The sequence below is a fragment of the Pipistrellus hanaki genome, assembly GCF_964339955.1.
Source record: "Pipistrellus hanaki genome assembly, chromosome: 1".
NCBI lineage: Eukaryota > Metazoa > Chordata > Mammalia > Chiroptera > Vespertilionidae > Pipistrellus > Pipistrellus hanaki.
In genome coordinates this window covers 39,913,071-39,935,385 of record NC_140503.1, presented here as the reverse complement: position 1 = coordinate 39,935,385, position 22,315 = coordinate 39,913,071, and the positions used below count along the sequence as shown (strand labels likewise).

General features: G+C 47.0%; 1 protein-coding gene and 1 long non-coding RNA gene across 2 annotated transcripts in view; one reads left to right on the top strand and one right to left on the bottom strand.

Moving 5' to 3' along the window:
* The window catches only part of LOC311624814, a 654,664-nt gene that overhangs the window by 290,257 nt on the left and 342,092 nt on the right, over positions 1-22,315 (bottom strand). The gene's annotated exons all lie outside the window — the stretch shown is intronic.
* The window catches only part of NOX5 (NADPH oxidase 5), a 38,581-nt gene that overhangs the window by 15,060 nt on the left and 1,206 nt on the right, over positions 1-22,315 (top strand). Inside the window, exons 8-16 of the mRNA XM_084886944.1 lie at positions 600-782; positions 2,252-2,384; positions 5,701-5,843; positions 8,916-9,068; positions 10,601-10,645; positions 10,955-11,079; positions 11,338-11,422; positions 13,100-13,199; positions 21,736-21,902. Coding sequence (XP_084743070.1) covers positions 600-782; positions 2,252-2,384; positions 5,701-5,843; positions 8,916-9,068; positions 10,601-10,645; positions 10,955-11,079; positions 11,338-11,422; positions 13,100-13,199; positions 21,736-21,902 — 1,134 coding nt within the window. The remainder of the gene's footprint in view (positions 1-599; positions 783-2,251; positions 2,385-5,700; positions 5,844-8,915; positions 9,069-10,600; positions 10,646-10,954; positions 11,080-11,337; positions 11,423-13,099; positions 13,200-21,735; positions 21,903-22,315) is intronic.

The following is a 22,315-nucleotide window of genomic DNA, read 5'->3' as shown; positions in this document are numbered from 1 at the left end:
GACACAGGAGGCCACGGGGGGATTTAGTTTGGAGACGCTGGCTGTCCCTGGACTGACCTGGTCACATCAGAAATAGACATATAAGAGCACCTACTCTGGGCCAGCAGCAGCCCTTTGAAGTAGGAATCAGCATCCCCATTTAACAATGAGGAATCTAAAGCTCAGACATGTCCTGTACCAAACCAAGGTCCCAAGAGGGTAGCAGAGCGCGTATTACACGTATTAAAACTCCGTGCTCCGCTTTTTTCTCTTCCTTTCCCAGAACACCATTGTTGTCTGGCCTTTCTTTCCCCGGAGGAAGGGTCAGTGTGATGGGACATCAGTGCTACGAGGCCTTTGGGGGTGCTCCACTCTGCCCAGAGCACCCCCAGGGGGGTCCTTCAGATGTCTGCCTGCTGGCACCAGGCTCCCTGGGCCAAGTCCCCAAAACAACAAAGGAAGGATGCCTTCCAGCCTCTTACCCAGCTCAGTCCCCAGGAGAGGGAGTGTATGGCCAAGGCTCTGGGCACCATCCTGGCTTTGAGGATGGCCCTGAGCCCAGGCCTTGCCTTGAACTCTAGCGGCTTCTCTCTCCCCCCTCCCCCGCCCCACCTCCACAGGTGTTCTACTGGACCCACCTGGCCTACCTTCCCATGTGGCTGCTGCTCATCCTGCATGGGCCCAACTTCTGGAAGTGGCTGCTGGTCCCCGGCATCTTGTTCTTCCTGGAGAAGGCCGTCGGGCTGGCGGTGTCCCGCATGGCAGCCCTGAGCATCGTGGAGGTCAATCTCCTCCCCTCCAAGGTGCAAAGAGGGCCTGAGGGGCCCAGGGGAGATGCAGAGGGTGGTAGGGCACAGCAGCTGGATGTCCTAGTTGGCCCCCAAGGGAAAAGGGAGCCCCAGACCAGGGGAGGAGACAAGCAAAGTGAAGACCCAGCCCAGCCTCTCAGGAGCGACACCACAGGAAGGGGAATGACAGGGTGCCGCTAAAAGCCAGGGCTGCAAAGGACATGCTCAGTTAGCATATGGCCAGTGGCTATGAGGTGGAGGCCCTGGCTAAGGTGACAGACACAGAAAAGGCTCAGGCCCTGTCCTGCTCTCTACGGTCCCGAGGCGAGCAGGGGATCGGCCCTTTCATTAGAGCGCAGGGCTGTGTTGGTAAGAGAAGTACAGTTCCAGGAGGAATCAAACGCTTTCCTTTGAGAGGCCAGAGAAGACTTCAGAGTGAGGGAGGCGATGCCTTATCAGGGCTTTGAGAATGAGTAGGAGTTTGTTGGACTGACCACACATGGAAGGGCATTGCTGGAGGGGTGAGCAGGGCCTAGTGGGGAAGGTAGCCTCCCTCTGCAGGCCCCCGGGAACCTCTGAGCAGGGTGGGGAAGAGAGTGTGGTATTACGCTGATACGTGTCCCAGCTAAAGGTTTTAGTTGCTCTGTGGGAGGTGGCTTGGAGGGGACCATTTGGGAAGTTTTGCACAAATGCAGAACAGAGCGCATTAGGGCCTTGACCCTGAACTGGGCGGTGACTGCGGGGTGAGGAGGGGGCCTATCACAGGAGGACTCCAAAGGTCACTAGATGCATTTCAGGGCAGAGAGAGAAAGGAGGCTAGGACACCTCCCAGGTGTCTAAGTGACTTGGGCCATTTATGGAGAAAGGGAAGGCAATTCAGGGCGGGCAGGGCTCTGGGTGACTTGAGCGTGAGGACATGAAGTTAAATAATGAGGTTGCCATCTATGCCCTGGTTCTGGCATCAGACAGTATTTATTGGATTCAAATGCCATGGTTTCCTGGCCAATGGCCCTGATCAAGCTATTTAACCTCTTTGTGCCTCAGCTTTTCATCCAGAACGTGGTGAAAGTATGACAAGTCACTGCGAGGACTAGCGAGAACACTTAATGTGCTCCTCGGAGCTCTGGCACACAGCAAAGTACTCAATGAACTGACGCTATGACCCAGGATGATGTTATTATCCCACGGGTTGGAATGCTGGCCAAGTGCTACCGGAGTTTCCGAGACAGAGGCGAGGACAGCCAGGGAGGGCTTCACAGAGGAGGGGGCCACTAAAAAGCAGCATTTACACCCTAAGAAGTAGAATCCAGCCATGAACCCCGCTTTAGACACAGCCTGACTCCTCCCTACTCTGACAGTTGCCCCTCCCTGGCTAGCAGATGAACTGCAGGGGTGGTCCCCACTCAGAGGCCCAGAAAGGTCTCCTGTCTGAGCTGGCCTGATTCATGGCAGAGGAATGATGCTGGTTTCCCTTCCTTCCCCAGGTGACCCATCTCCTCATCAAGAGGCCCCCTCTTTTCAACTACAGGCCTGGCGACTACCTGTATCTGAACATCCCCACCATCGCGCGCTACGAGTGGCACCCCTTCACCATCAGCAGTGCTCCGGAGCAGAAAGGTACGCCAGGTCCTCCCCTCGTTCCGATATTGACTGAGTTCCACTGGGCACCAAGCACAGCCTAGAAACCGGTCACTCGGAGGGGAGCAAAACCAGGCGCGCAGAGTTCGTCTCCCTCTGAAACAAGGAGGCAGATGGGTAGACACGGTGAATGGCCTGGGCAGAGCTGTACCAGCCACTGCAAAGCTCACAGGGGAGGGCCTGACATGATGGGACAAGTAGTCAAGCCTTTGCAGCATGTGGCGTTTCAGCTGAGCTTTGAAAGGTTAGTAGGAGTTTAGTAGACAGGGAAGGAGGTGGGGGAGGAGACAGAGGGGAGAAGCATAGGCAAAAGCCATGAAAGCCTAGACACATGGAACATCAGATGTTGTTGGAGCTACGGGTTGGGGTGGGGTAGGGAGGAAAGAAGGGAGGGATGCAGAGAGGGAGAGAATGGGGGGACAGGAGAGAGGGTCAGAAGAGGGATGAAAGGCAGACAACGTGGCTGGCAAAGCCAATTAGAGCCAGGTGGGACCAAGGAGGCTTTGAACGCAGATTTGGAAGCTGGATGGCCCGGCAGGTGGGATCCCATGAAGGTCTTCAGCAGAGGAGCAGCCAGCTCTCAGGAAGGGGTGCCAGGGGGCTGTGCCAAGAACCAGGCTTCCCCACTCCCTGTGGGCATGAGCCCGTTGACCTCCAGGCAGCAGACTCCCTCACATCCTTTGCCCCAGCCCTACGCTACTCCCCTTCTCTGCGGGTCCCCAACACCCATAGACCTGTTCAGCTGGCCCTTCCTTCACCCAGCTGTCCTCGGACCCCCACCCCCCCTGCCATGTGTGTGCCTTCCTTCTGGTCCTAGGCTGTTGTTGGAGCCACCACCCAGACCTCTGCCCTCCTGGCCAGGCCAGCAATTGGCCTTCCCACCTCAAGTGGTGCTTCTGACAGTGCAGGCTTTGGGTGGCCTGTTACACTGAGCCCCTTGCTCGGCTTCATGCGGGGGACAGGGCTCTCTGACCAATCCCTGTGAAAGGATTTAGCTTCACTTAGGATGCCTCCTAACCAGAGCCCACAGGCCCCAGCTCCGAGAGCTCAGGGTGCAGATGAAGGCCAGGGTTCCCCCCACATGAGGCTGCACAGCAACCCCCCTTGAGTGACCTGATTGGTGGCCTGGATGTAGAATGGGATGAAGACAGGGCTGGAGGTTGCAGAGGATGGGTTATTTTCTTTCTATTTTTCTTCCCTTTTCTGTTTTCTAAAGAAGATATATGCTCTCAGAAAGTTCAGACCATATATTATAGAAATCTGTACGGAAGAAAATTAAAGGCCCTGGCTGGGTAGCTCAGTTGGTTAGAACGTCATCCTGATACACCAAGGTTATGGGTCAGATCCTCTGGTTAGGGCACATACAAGAAGCAACCAATGAGTGCATAAAAATAAATGGAACGAGTTAATGTTTCTCCCTCTCCCTTTCCCCACTTTTTTCTCTCTCTCCCCCTTCTCTCTCTCTAAAATCAGTAAATAAAAATAAAATACCATAGTTAAAAAATTAAAATCCCTCAATTCCATTCAAAGAAAACTATTGTCAATCTTTTGGTGAACAGCCCGCCAGCCAGTACATCTACGTGGATAAGCAGATTCAGGGACAGCTTTGCATACACAGGATCATACTGTTTTGCAGCCAACTTTTCCTCAGTGAATAGTGTGTCATGAAAATCTCTGCGTGTCAGTTTTTTTTTTCAAAAAGAATGTTTTCTTTTCGTGGCTGCATAGTATTCCAGGATATTGCTATTACTCTGATTATAATGACTGTGTTTATTATATGGATGGGGTATTTATTTGACCAGTTCTTAAAGGGGCTTCTTCAGGGACTCAGCTTCGAATCCACCTACCTCTTGGGCCGTGAGTCTCCTGCAATGAGCTGAGTCCTTACGGGGGCTGGGAAATACTCTGACTCTGTTTACAAAGCTGTTTACAGAAATCAGGAGCGGGACTCAGGTTGGCAGCTGTGGCTGTTTTAATGCAACTGACATTTAGGGGGACCTCCTACGTGTGGATGACTGTGTGAGGCACTTCAGGATGCATGTGTGTAGAGAAGGCATAGCCACCCCTCCCCCACCACACACACACACATGCACGCACACACGCACATGCACACGCACTTATATCCTGAAGGGTGAGGAAGCCTGGGAGAGGAGCGTGGGAGGAAGTGTCTGAGGACCTGAGCGCCAGTCCTGGGTTTTCAGTTCGCCCCTCCCAAAGCTGTGAGAGCATGCCGCTCCGGCCTCTGTAAATGCAGGGCCGAACCAGTTTATTTGTGAACTTGGAAGCGGGGGGGGGGGGGGGGGGGGGGAGGGGGGGGAGGGGGGGGGGCGGGGGGGAAGAGACATCTCTATTGTCACGAACCTCTAATTGAAACTTAGTCTTTTCTTCATTTAGGAATGCAGATAACCCGCAATAGTGTTAACAACACCTGTGGCTTTTTCTAAATAAAAGCCATAGATTCCTTTATACCACACGGCAATTGTGGCTGATACCTCATCATTACTTCAGATTCCAGTGGCCATCAACTCCCCAGCGGGAGTTATTTCATGTGTTAACAAAGAAGCGCATACATTCCTAAATCACACATTTGGTTTTTTTAAAAAAATATTTTGATAATTTTCTCTTCATAACTGGTTTCATTTGTTACTTTATGTATTGAAAAACCTTACTGTGAGGAGTCTATCCATTGCCTTCACAGAGCTGCCCGGACAGTCCCTGGGTTAAAAGGAAAGAAAAGGAGCTCTCTCAGGGGCCTCCTCAGTCTAATGTTGTGGGTTCTCTCTGGTCCCCCTCAGCAGAAGGGTGGCCACCCAACTCTGCCTTCCCGCAGCCATCGACTCAACAGGGAACCTCAGGAAGCACCTGCCACATCCTAGGCACTAGGTGCAATTAAAGTCATTGGTCCCACCACCAGGTGAACACCTACCATGTGCAGAGCCATTGACAGGCACCTGGCTGAATGTGGGAGGGAGATGGTCCCCACTTTAGTGAGACCCTGGCCTGATGGAGGAGGCAGGGATTCCACCCCAGGGAGCTCCTAGTGTGCTCAGGGCAGCTCTGACGCCTGCCTTGGCAGAGGAGACTGAGCCTTTACTGGGGAGGCTTACATCGTCTTCACTGAGAAAATTTGCAAGGGAGAGGTCAGATCTCCATGTCACTGTGGTGCTAGTTTAGATCTGAGGAAGGACATTCAACCCAGGACTTGAGCAGCATACACCCAGCTCCAATTTCTCAGGTGAGCCGGGCCTGCTTCTCACTGGATTCCAGCACTGATAACCTCCCATCTCTTGTTCAGACACCATCTGGCTACACATCCGGTCAGAAGGCCAGTGGACAAACAGGCTCTATGAGTCCTTCAAGGCGACAGACCCAGTGCCCTGTGACTCCAAGAGACTGTCGAGGAGTTTGAGAATGAGAAGGAGCCAGAGGTGGCCCCAGGTAGGTGCGATGGGGAAGGAACGGTCCACCATGGAGGCAAACCCATGGGGACCAAGTTGCCTTCTGCCCTGTTGGTGGCACCAGTCACTGAGCAGCAGTATGCACACTGGCGGAGAGGCAATTTAAGGACCAAGGTAGCTCAGGATTGTGTGGTCCAAGAACCTTCTCAAATCTTGAGCCCTCCATTAAAAGGTGGGGGACAATGAAAAGAGAGGGAACATGAGATCAGAAAAACTCACCTTGACGTCTCTGATCCAGCACTTGCTAACTGTATGGCCATGGGCTCATCCTTTAACCTCGCTGAGCCTCAGGTTGTACATTTACAAATTGACTTCCCTTTCTGACATTTAAAGGGCCAGTGGAATGAATGCCTGGAAAGTATTGAGTGACCTGGGCAGCATGGTCCAGATGGACCATTCATCATCACCATCAACACCATCAGCATTAGCATCAGCATTGCTTTTTGAACCTGGATGAAACCCACAAAAAGCTGCCAGAGCCTGGAGTGCATACAGGCTCTGTGGGTTTCGGTAGGAATTCATAGAGATCACAGCAGCACCTGAGGGAGTAAGGATAGGTGAAGGAGATGGAGGGCGCCTGAAACTTAGTGGGCTGTACTGCCAGCCTGAGAACCCTGGGGAAGGCCCAAAGAAGAGAAGCCTCCAGGCCTGCCCTGCCCTGCCTCGGCCTAGAAGAATGTGAAGCCCAGTGGGAAAACCAGGGGGAGTCCCGCCTGGTCAGACCAGAGAACCCGTCTGGAATGGTGCCAAGAGCAGAGCTTTGGGAAACGGAGGGGCAGGTAGAAACAAGAGAGCATTGTCTACTGTTAATCAGGGGAAACTCCCTGAAGGAGGAAGCTGACTTTGGAAACTAGGTGAGTTATGGCACACCGCAAATTGTTAAAAAGCCATGTTTCCTTTGGGGCCTTACACACCTCTGCCAAAAAACAAATTGGCACAACCTTTCTGGCGGGCAGTCTGGCCATAAGTGTCAGCATTTTTAAAAATATATATTTTATTGATTTTTCACAGAGAGGAAGAGAAAGGGACAGAGAGTTAGAAACATCAATGAGAGAGAATCATCAACCAGCTGCCTCTTGCACACCCCCCACTGGGGATGTGCCCGCAACCAAGGTACATGCCGTTGATTGGAATCGAACCTGGGACCCCTCAGTCCACAGGCCGACGCTCTATCCACCAAGCCAAACCGGTTTTGGCAAGTGTCAGCATTTTAAATATCTATATCCACTAGCCCAGCAATTCCATTTTTAGAGATTTTTCCTAAAAAGCTAGTTGGACAGGTGCACAAGAATGCCTTAATCACCTTGTTCATTCATTCATTTAGCACACATTTATCGAGCATGGCACCTACTATTTCCCACGTACTGTACTAGATGCTGAAGATAGAACATAGGCAGATACATTCACTGTTTATGTTCTGAAGAGACAGCCAATAAACAAATAAAATAAATACTGTCAAGTGATAATAAATGCTATGAAAACAAATCAAGATAAAGTAGCAATTTTCACCCTTTTTCATATCATGTCACACATAAGCTAATTACTAAAATTCTGTGGCATGCAAAAAATGTATTGTATTTTTTGCTGATCTGACATAAATAGGTGTAGTTTTGATTGGTTTACAAAAAAAAATAATAATAGTAATTGCCTACCTTCATTGCTTCCAAGTAACTTTTTAAAAAATCAAGTGTTTATACTTGGATATAAGAACTTCTGGTATCAAGAATTAAACAATCTGATGCAACCTTATTAATAACTAATAAAATGCAACACTATTATATATATTATATATAATATTATATTATATTATATATACATATTATATAGTATATTATATATTATATATGTTATACGTTATATGTTATACGTTATATGTTATATGTTATATATAATAAAAGTATTATATATAATACTTTTTTTTCTTTTATATATATATATATATATATATATATATATATATATATATATATATTTTATTGATTTTTTACAGAGAGGAAGGGAAAGAGATAGAGAGCCAGAAACATCGACCAGCTGCCTCTTGCACACCCCCTACTGGGGATGTGCCCGCAACCAACGTACATGCCCCTGACTGGAATCGAACCTGGGACCCTTCAGTCCGCAGACCAATGCTCTACCACTGAGCCAAACCTGTTTCGGCTATAATATTTTATTGATTTCAGAGAGGAAGCAAGAGGGAGAGGGAGAGATTGAAACATCAAGATTCAATGATGAGAGAGAAACATTGATCTGCTGCCTTCTGCACTCCCCACACTAAGGATCAAGCCTGCAACCCAGGCATGTGCTCTTGACCAGAACTGAACCAGAACCATTCAGTTCACTGAGCCAAATCAATTAGGGCTATAATCTATATATTTATGGTTCAAGACAGAGTATTCACACCTGACTATTATTGTTGTGTTCACTGTTGTTATTTTTTCATTCCACAATGTAAGAGAAAAGAGGTCATTGCCCCTAACTAAATACTCAGGTATTGCATATTTTAAAAATTCTTGCAGCACACGGGTTGAAAATCGCTGGAGTAAAGAACAGAGAAGGAAAAGGTGCTATTTTGTATGTGGTAGTTGTTAACAATAATGAGGAAATAAGGATAATCAAAATTGCACAGTAGGAAAGTAGCTAAATAAGTTACCCATCACCCTTATAATGGAATATAGGTCCCTAAAGAAAGATATGCACTGGAGAGCACGGAAACCTAGTTAAGATATAATAATGTGGAAAAGCCAGATTACAAAGCAGTACGTTCCATTTATGTAAAAGAGTGTGTGTGTGTGTGTGTGTGTGTGTGAGAGAGAGAGAGAGAGAGAGAGAGAGAGAGAGAGAGAGAGAGGAGAGTGAGGAAGTCTAGAAGGACATAGCGAAAATGTTTAAAGAAGACATATTATCTGATTCAGGTACCTTTTCACTTTATTCGTTAACATTCTGTAATATCTGAATCTTTCAAATTAATGTGTTACTTTTGTGATTTAAATAATAAACCAATTCCCATCTTGAAACCAAGAAGGGTTTGCAACCCCAGCCCATCTGTCCCAAGGCCGTGGCACAGGGAGCAGTGGTGTCCAGCAGGGACATCGGCGTGGAGCTGACCGCCTACAAGTGCGAGGGTGCCCCGCGGCCGGGGGGCGCAGGCCTGGCGCAAGCAGGGGTGCAGTCACAGCGCGAGGCCCCGGCCAGCAGCCGGGTTCCGGTAAGTGTAAGGCTGGGGAAGCTGGGCGGGAGGTTGGGAGCCAGGAGTTTGTCTGCCAGGGGTGGCGGATCCTTGGGACTTGGGAGAGAGGGCCTTAAGGGCAGCCACCTGCAGGAAGACCTCACACTTCAGTGTTTCTGCACAGTCATCTGCATCCTGCCCTCATAACGTTTGCCATACTCACTTCCCACCGTAATATTTCCTACCTCACATGGGTATCCCAAAATTACTTTGAACTTACTTGTATTTTAGAAGGACTCTTTTGATGGCTACTGTTAGTGGAAAACTGATATCCTATGCCATAAACAGGCGGTAGCTCTAAGAGTAAAAACAATGAAAAACGATGTTATTAGACTTGTCAGATGTTTCTGCCTGCCAAGTCTCAGAGCCTGAAGCTGCACTCCACTGCTCTGCTCATTCATATTCTCTCTCTCTCTCTCTCTCTCTCTCTCTCTCTCTCTCTCTCTCTCTCTCATTTTGTTAAAGGAAAAAAAAGAGGAGGGATTAGTAAATACTAAAGACATAGAAATTATAATGTAAGGCTTTCTCTTTGCAGTCAGAAGGGTTAAAAAAAAAAAAACATAGAAAGGTCTTGGTCTCACAGTGTGTCTCCCAAAGTCACCAGAAGGAAGTAGTTTCCATCCAACATGTGGGGAACACAGCATTCCGTCTCCTCAGACAAAGGAGCGACACGGTGCAATGTGGAGAACACCGGACAGGCGCCAGGGAGAGCTGGGCAGGCCGCTGGTGTGCTCTCATACGCAGCTCCCGTTCTGTGAAATGGGGGGTTGGCCTGGACCACAGTAAAGGTCCCTCCTAACTCTGCCCGAGAGGGAGTTACCACAGGACCCTGTAGCCTGCTTGGGGGTCTGTTCCCTCACCTCCAGAATTTGACCTCAACAAGTCTAGTGTGCATGCTGGCCGCTGCTCGGACCCCGAGCAGTCAGCCAGGCCTGCTCCCTGTCCCCAGGGGGCTCCGGTCGGCCAGCCACTGGCTTTCTGCCTGGGTCAGCTGGGCAGAGCTTCAAGGAGGAGCGACCACTTCAAAGCAGCTGCACAGGACGGATGCACTGGAATTGGCCGGAGGAAAGGGCATTCTAAGGGAAGGAACATTTAAGGTCAGGGAATTGTCTAGAGATGTGACAGTTATCGGGAGGGGCTGGAGACATGTGTCTGGTCACACCCTGAAGCTACTGGGAATGGCCCACAGAGCTGATGGTTAAGTTCCCAGGAATTCTGAGAGCCAGTTATTAAGTGCAGACCTTGGTGGAAGCCAAGGTCAGTGTTCACACCAGAAATAACAGACCTAACATCCAGGAGTGTTGTTGCTGTTTCTGAGGAGTGAGTGAGTTTTCCAGAACACCAGTAATGGTCTCTCCCAGAGGGCACCATGCTTCCTGGAATGGTCGGGGCAGAAAAGGCGATCCCCTTTTAGTGAAGTAGCTCAGGCTGGCAAACGCTTGGTAGCCTCTGAGAAATGCCTGCCAAGCCCTCTCCCAGGGACCATAAGCTCACTGCTGTGCTCCTCACAGGTCTTGGAGATGTCCCCTGAGAACCACCAACTCTGCAACATCAAGGTGAGTGGCTCCGGGACCTCCTGCCCAAGCGCCCCCATTCCCCGCGGACTGATTCCCAGGTGTCCAGAGAATGGAACCACACCCTCCCATCCCAGGGGCTCTCGGGGATGCGGGTGGAGCCCTGCTTCCATCAGCTCTGCACCCTGACATTCCGGGCTCTCCCAGAAGTGAACTCGGACCACAGGGCTTAGACCTGGTTCCAGGCCAGGAGACAGCTGCCTGTGGAGAAAGGGGGTCCTAACGCCTTGGGTTCCAGCTCTCCCCGCACCCACTCACCACTCTCTTTCCTCAAACCTCCCCGGGGCACAGTGCTACATCGACGGCCCTTACGGAACCCCCACCCGCAGGATCTTCACCTCTGAGCATGCGGTGCTCATCGGGGCGGGCATTGGCATCACGCCCTTTGCTTCCATCCTGCAGAGCATCATGTACAGGTGGGTGGCCTGCAGCAGAGTCCTGAGAGGCCCCTCCCCCCCCCCCCTTCTCTCCTTTTAGTATCTCCCTTTCCCCTTTTCTCTCTTTCCTCCCCTGCTCACACAGCCTCTTTTTTTCAGGGTGTCATCCCTCTCCTTTCTCACAGGGTGGGTTCTGTCACCCCATCTTCCTTCCCTGTCCCCTGCACTGTGCTTCGAGGTCCTAAAAAGTCTCCTACTCATCCCAAATTCAAAACCCCTGCTCCTGCCTCCCATAAGGTACCAGAAGAGGAAGCACATTTGCCCCAACTGCCAGCACTGCTGGATGGAGGGCATCCAGGACGATGACATGAAGCTCCACAAGGTAAGCATGGCCCTCCGCAGCAGGCCTGAGCCCTCTCCCCGGGACGCCGTCTGGAGCAGGAGCCCGGCCCTCCTGTGCAGGGATAGGGAGGGACAGGTGACCTCTCCCCTCTGGGATCTGCTGGCCCCTGCACTTCCCCTGGTGCCCTGCATTTCCTAATGCCTCCTAAGTGTCCAGCCCTCCCCCTTCCATCACCCCCATCACCCCTGAGAGATGTTCTGGTGACAATATCTCATTAAAGACCAAGGAGCTTGAAAGTCAGACAGTCTGGATCCAGTTATAGCCATGATGCTACTAGCCATCACCTGGTGGTGGTTTTTAAAATGAAAACATTTGCCTGTTGAAATTTTATTATTTTGACTAGGCCACTTCAAAGAATTTCTTCATTAAAAATATATTTTTATTGATTTCTGAGAAAAATGGAGAGGGAGAGAGAGATAGAAACATCAATGATGAGAGAGACTCATTGACTGGCTGCCTCCTGCATGCCCCCTTCTGAAGATCAAACCCAAAACCTAGACATGTGCCATGACCTAGAATCAAACTGTGGCCTCCTGGTTCATAGGTCAGTGCTCAACCACTGAGCCATGCTGGCCAGGCAAGAATTTCTTTAAAAAATAAGTACTGTTTCCCTAGCCAGTGTGGCTCAGTTGGTTGGAGCATTATCTCATACACCAAAAGGTTGCATTCTCAGGGCACATACCTAGGTTGCAGGTTCAATCCCAGTCAGGGTGGGTACAGGAGGCAACAGATTGATGTTTCTCTCTCCCTCTGTTCCTTCCCCTCTCTCTAAAAATTAATAAAAACATATCCTTGGGTGAGGATTTTTTAAAATCTATATAATAAAGAGGTAATATGCAAATTGACCCTTATGACCTCACACAAGATGGCTTCCTCCATATGGTAAAAAATGGCCACACCTGTGTTTCAAAGATGGCTGCCATAAGATGGCTGGCAGGGGAGGGTAGTTGGGGGCAACTGGGCCTGCATGGGAGGGAGGGCAGTTGTGGGGGGAATCAGGCCTGCAGGGAGGGAGGGCAATTGGGGGCAACTGGGTCTGCAGGAAAGGGAAGGAAGTTGGGAGAGGGGAGACCAGGCCCGCAGAGGAGGGCAGTTAGGGTGACCAGGCTGGCAGGGGAGGACAGTTGGGAACAACTAGGCCAGCAGGGAAAGGCAGTTGGGGGCAACTGGGCCAGTAGGGGAGGGAAGTTGGGAGCAATCGGGTCGGCAGGGGAGCAGTTAGGATCAGGCAGGCATGCAGGTGAGCGGTTAGGAGCCAGCAGTCCCGAATTGTGAGAGGGATGTCCCAGATTGGAGAGGGTGCAGGCTGAGCTGAGGGACACCCCCCCAAATTTTGTGCACCAGGCCTCTAGTAAATAGATAAATAATGTTTTTCTGGCTGTCCTATGCTTAAGATCTCAGTACATTGCTTGCTGTAACAATAAACTTTTATAGAAAATCCTGGCCCAACAGTCAGGAACCTGGGATCTGGTCCCATGCTGCTCTGTGGCCTAGTCAAGGCTCCTCACCTCTGTGAGCCTCAGTTTCCCCCTCCTTAAATGGGGGTGATAATGTGTACCCTGGTCATGCCAGGGGAGATATACAGGCCTTGGAGATCAGACATGAGCTGCGAACTTGGTAGGCCCCGCCCCAGAACCAAAGGGCCCCTCTCTCTAGGTGGACTTCATCTGGATCAACCGAGACCAGCGGTCTTTCGAGTGGTTTGTGAGCCTGTTGACCAAACTGGAGATGGACCAGGCCGAGGAGCCTCAAGAGGGTAGGAGAGGGACAGAGCCTGAGGTGGGTGGGAGTGGGCTGGGTCTTCGTGAGAAGGTGTTTAGATTATTCTATTTCTATAAAAAAAAAAATGTGTGAGGGGAAGAGGTCTGCTTTTATTTTCCAGTTAAATGTAACATTTCGTGAAACAAAAAATAAAGGAGAAAAAAATCATTCACAATCCATCCAGCTATCTTGTCTATTCCAGGCATTTTAAAGGATTTCTTTCTGGTATTTTTTTATTCATATTTTATATAAATGTATGCTCTTCTTTTTTCTAATTTCTCTTTTTCATGGCATTTCTTTTCATTCAAAATGAGTACTTGTTGAAAATTTAGATTTCTAGGCCTCACCTGAGAACTTCAAAGCAAATTCTTTGGGTGGAGGCCAAGGAACAAACATTTTAACATACTTCTCAGGTGATTCTTAGTCATACCTCTTTTTTCCTTCTTTTTAAAATATATTTTATTGATTTTTTTTTTACAGAGAGAAAGGGAGAGGGATAGAGAGTTGGAAACATTGTTGAGAGAGAAACATCAATCAGCTGCCTCTTACACACTCCCCACCGGGTATGTGCCCGCAACCAAGTACATGCCCTTGACCAGAATCGAACCTGGGACCCTTGAGTCCGTAGGCCGACGCTCTATCCACTGAGCCAAACCGGTTAGGGCTACTCATACCTATTTAAAAAAAAAATTTTTATTTTATCCCTACAGATTGCTAGACCTTTATTTATTTATTTTTATTAAACTTATTGGGGTGACATTGGTTAATAAGATTATATTGGTTTCATGTGTGCATTTCTATGACACATGATCTGTAGATGGTGTTGTGTGCCCACCACTCAAAGTCTAATCATTTTCAGTCACCATATATTTGGCCCCCTTTACATTTTACTACCCCCCACTGTCTTCCCTTTGGTAACCGCCATACTATTGTCTTTGTCTATGAGTTCCAGTTTTATGTCCTACATATGAGTGAAATCATGGTTCTTAGCTTTTTCTGACTGACTTATGTCACTTAGTATAATATTCTCAAAGTCCATCCACAAATGGCAGTATTTCTTTTCTTATGTCTGAGTAGTATTCCATCCTATCTAATAAAGAGGGAATATGCTAATTGACCCTCACATTGTTGCAAAGATGGCAGCACCCACAGCCAATAAGTAGGGGATATGCTATAATAATTGACTGTCACACCCTCAAAGATGGCAGCACCCACAGCCACAAGATAATGGCACCTAGTCTCCTCAGCCCCACCAGGGCGGCAGGTGCGCTGCAAGGCTGGGCCCGCCCCCAGGCAGGCCTGGCTGCTATGCACGCCTGCCTCTGGAGTCCCCCAGTTCCCTCAGCCCCTCAGCCGCCCAGGGCCAGCCTGAGGCACAGACAAGTTTCAGATGACAACTGCCCAGCCACCCGGGGCAGCCCGAGACTCAGGTAACCAGGGCCAGCTGAGGCTTGTGCTGCCAGCAGTGGCAGCAGCAGAGGTGTGATGGGACATTCCCTTCCCCTGATCGCCAGGTTGCCTCCTGACCCTGAGGGCTCCCAGACTGTGAGAGGGGGTAGGGCTGAGCTGAGGGAGCCCCCCATCCAGTGCATGAATTTTCAGACACTGGGCCTCTAGTAGTATATATGAACCACATCTTGTTTATCTAATCATCTATCAAAGGACACTTTGGTTGTTCCATGTATTGGTCACCGTGAATAGTGCTGCAATGAACATAGAGGTGCATATAACTTTTCAAATAAACACTTTCAAGTTTTTTCAAGAGATTCCCAGATGATTTGCTGAGTCATATCATAAGTTTTATGAGGAACCACCATACTGTTTTCCACAGTGTTTGTACCAGTTTACATTCCCACCAGAAGTGAATGAGGGTTCCCTTTTCTCCCGAAACTTCTCTAACGCTTGTTATTTCTTGTCTTATTGGTAATAGCCATCCTAATAGGTATGAGCTGTATCCCATTGTAGTTTTGATTTGTATTTCCCTAATAGCTAGTGAAGTTGAGCATCTTTTCATATATCTGTTGGACATTTGAATGTCTTCTTGGGAAAAGTGTTCAGGTCTTCTGCCCATTTTTTTTTTAATTGGATTGTTCGTTTGGTAATGAGTTGTATGCGTTATTTATATATTTTGAATATTAACCTCTTGTTGGAACTATTGTTTGCAAATATCATCTCCCATTTGGTTGATGCCTTCTTGTTTTATTATTAGTTTCTATTGCTGTGCAGAAACTTTTTAGTTTGATATAGTCCCATTCATTTAATTTTGCCTTTACTTCCCTTGACCTTTGGGGTCAAATTCATAAAATCTTCTCTAAGACCAAGATCCATGAGTTTAGTACCTACTTTTTCTTCTTTGTAATTTATTGTTTCAGATCTCATATTTAGGTCTTCGATCCATTTTGAATTCATTTTGTATATGAGGACAAACTGTAGTCTAGTTTCATTCTTTTGCGGGTGGCTTTCTAATTTTCCTAGCACCATTTATTGAGGAGGCTTTCTTTTCTCCATCGTGTGTTTTTGGCTCCTTTGTCAAAAATTATTTGCCAATGTAGTTTATTTATGGGCTCACAATTCTTTTCCATTGGTCTGTGTGCCTGTTTTTCTGCCAATACCATGCTGTTTTGATTATTGTTACACTGTAAGTATAATTTGAAATCAGGTAGTGTGATACCTCTGGCTTCATTCTTTTTTTCTCAGGGTTGCTTTGACTATTCGGGATCTTTTTTGTTTCATACAAATCTGATAATTTTTTGTTCTGTTTCTTTAAAAAATAACATCGCGCCGGGACCGGCTTGGCTCACTGGATAGAGCGTCGGCCTGCGGACTGAAAGGTCCCGGGTTCGATTCCGGTCAAGGGCATGTATCTTGGTTGCGGGCACATCCCCGGTGGGGGGTGTGCATGAGGCAGCTGGTCGATGTTTCTCTCTCATCGACGTTTCTAATTCTCTGTCCCTCTCAATTCCTCTCTGTGTAAAATCAATAAAATATATTTAAAAAAAACAAAAAAAACATCGGGCCCTAGACAGTTTTGTTCAGTGGGTAGAGCATTGGCCTGTGAACTGAAGGGTCCAAGATTTAATTCCAGTTAAGGGCATATACCTGTACCTCAGTTGCAGGTTCAATTCCCCACCCTGGTTGGAGCCTGTGTGGGAGGCAACCAATCAATGTTTATATCTCTCTGTCTCTTCTTCTCCCTTCCACTTTCTTTAAAAATCAATGGGAAAATATCGTCTGATGAAGACAAACAAACAAACAAGAAATGACATTCAAATTTTGCTTTTAACATACTTCTCAGATGATTCTTATTCATACCTTTAAAAAATGTTGTTTATGGATAATTTACATACAATAAAACTCACAACGAATACAATGACATTTTGACAAATTGTGTAACCATCAGCATAATCAATATAGGGAACATTTCTATTATCCCCCCCAAAAAAATTCCCTCATCACATTTTGCATTAACAAACTTCCCTCAACTTGTAATCCTTAGCAACCACTGATCTGCTTTCTATCACTATAGTTTCTAGAATTTTATAAAAAGAATAATATAATCCATAGTCTTTTCTATGTCACTTCTTTCACTTAACATAATATCTTTGAGATTTTTCCATGTTGTTGCATAAATCAATAAGTAAATTCCTTTTATAACTGAGTAGTTTTCTATTTTATGATGTATCACAGTCTATTTTTCCATTCATTTGTTGATGGATATTAGAGTTGTTTTCACTTTTTTTTAATCTATTTTGAATAAAACTACTATACATATGTGCATACAAGTCCTTGTGTGAACATATGTTTTTATTTCTTTGGGGTAAATATTTAAAAGTTGGATTGCTGGGTATGTGTTAAGTTTAAATTTATTAAGAAACTGCCAAGTTGTTTTCCAAAGTGGTTGTATCATTTTGCATTTCCATCAGCAAAGGATGAGAGTTCCAGTTGCTCCACAACTTCACCAAAATTTGATATTGGCATCATTTTTATTTTAGCTGTTCTAGTGGGTGTATAAGGATATTTTAATTTGCATTTCTTTGATGATTAATGATATTGAACATTTTTTTCATGTTCTTATTTGTTATTTGTACATCCCTGTAAAGTTTCAAATATTTAGTCCACTTTTTAAATTCAGATGTTTGTCTTCTTTATTAAGTTGTAAGAGTTATATGCATATTCTGGAAACAGGTCTAGTATCAGGTGTGCATTGTACAGATACATTCCCCCAGTCTGTGGTTTGTGTTTTCATTTTCTTAAATTGTCTTTCGAAGCACAACATTTTTGTTTTTATTATATTCGAATTATCAATTTTTTCTTTTATTCTTTATGCTTTTTGTGTCCTAATATCTTTGCTTTATCAAGATCATGAGTTTTTTTCTCCTTTTTTATAGCAGCATAGTATTCCATTATGTAGATGTACCACAGCTTTTTAATCCACTCATCTGATGATGGGCACTTAAGTTGTTTCCAAATTGTAAATTGTGCTGCTATAGGGGTTCATATGTCCTTTCTGACTGGTGTTCCTGTTTTCTTCGGATATAGTCCTAGAAGTGGGGTTACTCTGCCATTAGCTTTTTATTGGCTGCTGGGCATTATGAATTGCATGTTGTTGTGTTCTGGATTTTGTGGCATTTCTTTAACTTTATTCTGCTGCAAAGCTGCATTATTTGGGATAATTTGAATCCTTTCAGGACTTGCTTCAACTTTTAGTATGGCGAGTCCAGGACTAATTTAACCCCAGTACTAAGAAGTTATATCTCTGAGGACTCTACCCACTGGCCTGTGTAGAGTCCTCAGAGGTATAACCTCTTAGTACTGGGTTACCTCTTAGATCTCCCTACTCTTTCTGGTGGAAACACAAATTATTCCCAGCTCTTTTTGAGCTCCAGATGTTCAGCCTAGTGTTTTCCAGAAAGTTTCTTTCAGACATGTTCAGATGAATACTTAGCCAAAGGCTTAGGGGAACCTTTATGCAGATTTTCAGAGCTAGCATCTTCCCTCCCTCCTCCCCGACTCCCTCCCTTCCTCTTTCTCGTCTTCCTTTCCTTTCTCTCTGCAGTTGCCTTTTCCCAGTACTGTGCCTGCATATTCTAGTTGTCTTGGCCTCCTTGAACCCTGATTTCTGTCTCCTTGCTCAGTGAGACCAGCTCCAGGCTGGGACAATTGCAAGGCTCACTTCATTTGTTTCCTTCTCTTGGCAATTACAGTCTTGCACTACCTGTTGACCATTGTTTTATATATTTTGTCCATTTTTCTGGTTGCTTAAGGTGAGAAAGTAAATATGGTTCTTTTTGTCCAACATAAATTTTTAATGTACATAAACAGTTAGTAGAAATGAACATGTGAATAAGCACATATATAATATGTATCGGGGTTGAATGCTCAATATTTTTCCTGATGCAGTGGCAATAAGAATGTTTTAAGAGTGTCCTAAGATAAAGATTAAACACCTTAGCATATATGAGTTCTTTTACTAGTTAGGCCCTTTTTTTATACTTTCATCAAAAATGAATGTTTCAAATGTCCTCCTCTAGCCCCTGCAGTGTGCCCCCACCCCACCCAAGTGTACATTCTGCACTATTCACTAAGCCAGTGCTTCGTGTGTACGATGACACGCTTCTCTGGGTTATATCATAGCCTTCATGGGACACCTTTGTGGGATGCTGATGTTTTGACCCATGTCCTAAAATTAATCTGTTAGCTTCATTATTATTTTTTAAAATATACTTTAATTAATTTCTAAGAGAAAGGGAGAAAGAGAGAGACAGAAACGTCAATGATGAGAGAGAATCATTGATCAGCTGCTTCCTGCATGCTCCACACTGGGGATTGAGCCCATAACCCGGGCATGTGCCCTGACCAGGAATAGAACCATGACCTTCTCCTGGTTCATAGGCCGATGCTCAACCACTGAGCCATGCTGGCTTGGCAGCTTCATTATTTCTGTTTCATTTTGTTTTACTTGTGGGATAACTTATACAAGAAGGAATATCTTTAGATCTGTTTCTAACGTCAAGAGAATTACATGGTGTTTTTGTTTTTTGTTAATACTAGTTGAGTTTATTGGAATTAGATCTTATTTGGCTGCTTAGCTATCACAAGGTTGCCATAAGTAAATTCAAATTTCAATAATAAACATAGTTTATAAGTTCAAGTAATCAAACACCGTTTTCTGCAGGAAACACTCAAACAGATGTAGCTTACTATAGCAAACATCGAAAGCCTTAAAGCCAAGCCACCAGTCTTTGGGAGATAACTATTAAACCTCGGAAGGTTGCGGTAAAGCTCCTTGCCCTTTCTTGTAAATAACAATTACAGCAAATATTTACGTAGCATCAGTTTGTTTTGAACGCTTTTGTGCGTGTCCATTTATTAGAAACTGGATTTTTCTGATGTAAGTAAGCAAGGGGAAAAGTTTAGGTTTAATTTAAATGTCTAGTTACTGGTATATAAATATTTACTGTTTGCTTCTTCCTGATCCATATAAACAAAGGCTGCTAGCCCAATGCTTTCCGTTCTCAAGGCCACTTGAGTCAACACCTGTATTACCTTAAATTACGGCCTCTGGTTTTTAATTTTATACTGAGGTTTGAGTTAAAGAATTTGCAATTTTTCATTTTTAATTTCTGTAGCTTACGCTTCAATCATTCTGTTGGGTTTGAATCTTTATCCCATAGTAGCTAAGAAGCTTGGGCACATGATTTCACTGCTTTGCTTCAGTTTCCTCATCTGAAAAATACGGATACAAATGGATTGTTGTGCGGATTAAGTGAGATATCATATAAGCAGCACTGACAACAGTGAGTGGGGCTTAATAACTGCTCAGTAAATATAGTAGCAATGGTAGTAGTATTTAGTAATGGTAGCTGCTCAATAAATTTAATAGTAGGAGAAGAAATAAAACTCAATAAATTTAATAATAGCAGTAGTCATATTTAATGGCTATTTATGAATGATATAGTTATTCACAAATATTTTAACCAAGCTTTTACTACTGGACATTTTGTTTATTCCTAGTCCTCCACCACCATAAGTAAAGCTGCAATTAACATATATGTGCACATAGTGGGGCTTTTTTCTCCTTCTTTGAGATGGTTTCCTTAGGAGAGTGGCCCAGAAATGGGATGACTATCTCAAACTCAGCTGTTTGAAGATGGAGAAACTATGTCAGGTCCCTCCCACACGGGGTCTCTTTCTCTCTTCTCTTCCCCTTCTCTGGGATGTGGTGACTCTAGGAGGGTGAGGAGGGTCAGACCTCTCCCAGACAGGCATCCTTTTTAGTACATCGCCCTCCCATACCACCTCACATTCATCAATATGTGACATAAAATGTGGTGTCCCTTCTAAGGCCATTTGCATTTCAACAGTGGCCGAGACCTTAGGCCAACGGGAAATGGGGTGAATGGTGCCAGATGAAAGCATCGAGAGCTAGTTGAGAATTGCACAATCCTTTAGACTGGGGGGAGGTGAAGGATGCTGTGATCAGCCCATGAATCCAACAGCCTGGATGGGGCCCTGCCACTTCTGACTTTGTTGGGATGCACAGGCCCTCATGGTACCCTGGAAAATGGTCACATCTGTATGCCTTGTCTGGGAAAACGGAGGAAGGAGCCTGAACAAGAGCTGCCCACCTGGGAGCTCCCAGGTCCTGAGGGCCGAGAAGGGTCAGACCTCAGCTAAACTGTCCCATTGCAGGCAGCTAACGGAGGCTGCTCAGACCTGATGGGCTCCATGATGTCAGCCTGGCCCCCTGACTCCCCTTTCTGTAGCTGTTTCCAACCTGCCATGCTCGGCTCAGATCCCCTCCACCTGCCCCCATTTCCTAGCTGGGCACGCAAGACCTGTTGCGTTCTAGCCTCAGAGGGTCCAGTCCCACCTTCTGCTGCTCCTGTTCAAGGATCCTCTGCTCCGGTCAGGCAGTCACCTCATGCCCCACAATCACCAAGTTTGTCCCAGCCCCTTGCCCTTGGCTCTGGCTGGTTCCCCTCCTCAAGATGTCTTGCTTTCATCTCCTCTTTGAGTCTTGCCTCTCTTCCAAGACCTCACCCAACCCCCACCCTCCCGGGGAGCAGCTCTACTCCGGCCCTCTTCTGCATAGCAGTAGCATTTGCCATCATCCTCTCCCTCAACCCTTGGCCCTTTGGTCTCAGTTACCATTTCATGTGTCCCCAACCTGCCTGAGCAGCCGCCATGTGGAACAGAAGGGCATACACTTCGGAGCCCAAGGACCGCCACAATGCCTGGGATTGACTTTCCCTCTAGAAACAGAACCCCTGGGTGGTGGTGAGGCTCACATGAGACACGGAATATGAACCAACTCGTGTATGTGGAATGCAGAGCAGGCCCAGCTCAAGCAGTGGGCTCGTTCCTGTTTACAGCACGGGTCACGTGGGGGTCCTGGGTGAGCATGGTGGCTGCAGGTGTGAGTTCCAAACCCTCTTGGTGTCCCTCCAAGCCCCAGGGCGAGGTGGCTGACATTCTGTGCTCATCACAGCCGCTGGCCCTTCAGCTCCACCCTCTCCTCCCACCACTAGGCCGCTTCCTAGAGCTGCACATGTACATGACCTCCGCGCTGGGCAAGAACGACATGAAGGCCATCGGCCTGCAGATGGCTCTGGACTTCGTGGCCAAGAAGGAGAAGAAGGACTCCATCACGGGCCTCCAGACGCGCACCCAGCCGGGGCGGCCCGACTGGAGCAAGGTAAAGCCTGCTGGAGTCACAGCCCGCAGGGACCCGCTGAGAGCCTGAGTGGGTGCCGGGTAGGCTAGGGCCCAGCAGCCAGGGCAAAGCATGAGGCTGGCAACTGGGGTCCAGCCAGGATCGCAGGCCTGGGTCCAGAGGCAGGGGACCTACTCTGGCTCCATCACTGGCTCACTCTACTCCATGATTAGCCTCAGTTTCCCCCTCTGTTTAGAGAGGAAGTTAGTCCCTTTGACTTCCAAGGTCTCCCCAACTCTGACCTCCCAACCCCCCCCCCCCCCACACACACACACACAAACAAATGAACCAGAGTTAGAAGGCCCAAAGGGACAGCATCTGTGTCTTATCCCTTCCTGTGCAAATGGGGGGAATGAGGCACAGGGACAAAGGATAGTTTGCAGCCTTCCTATTTT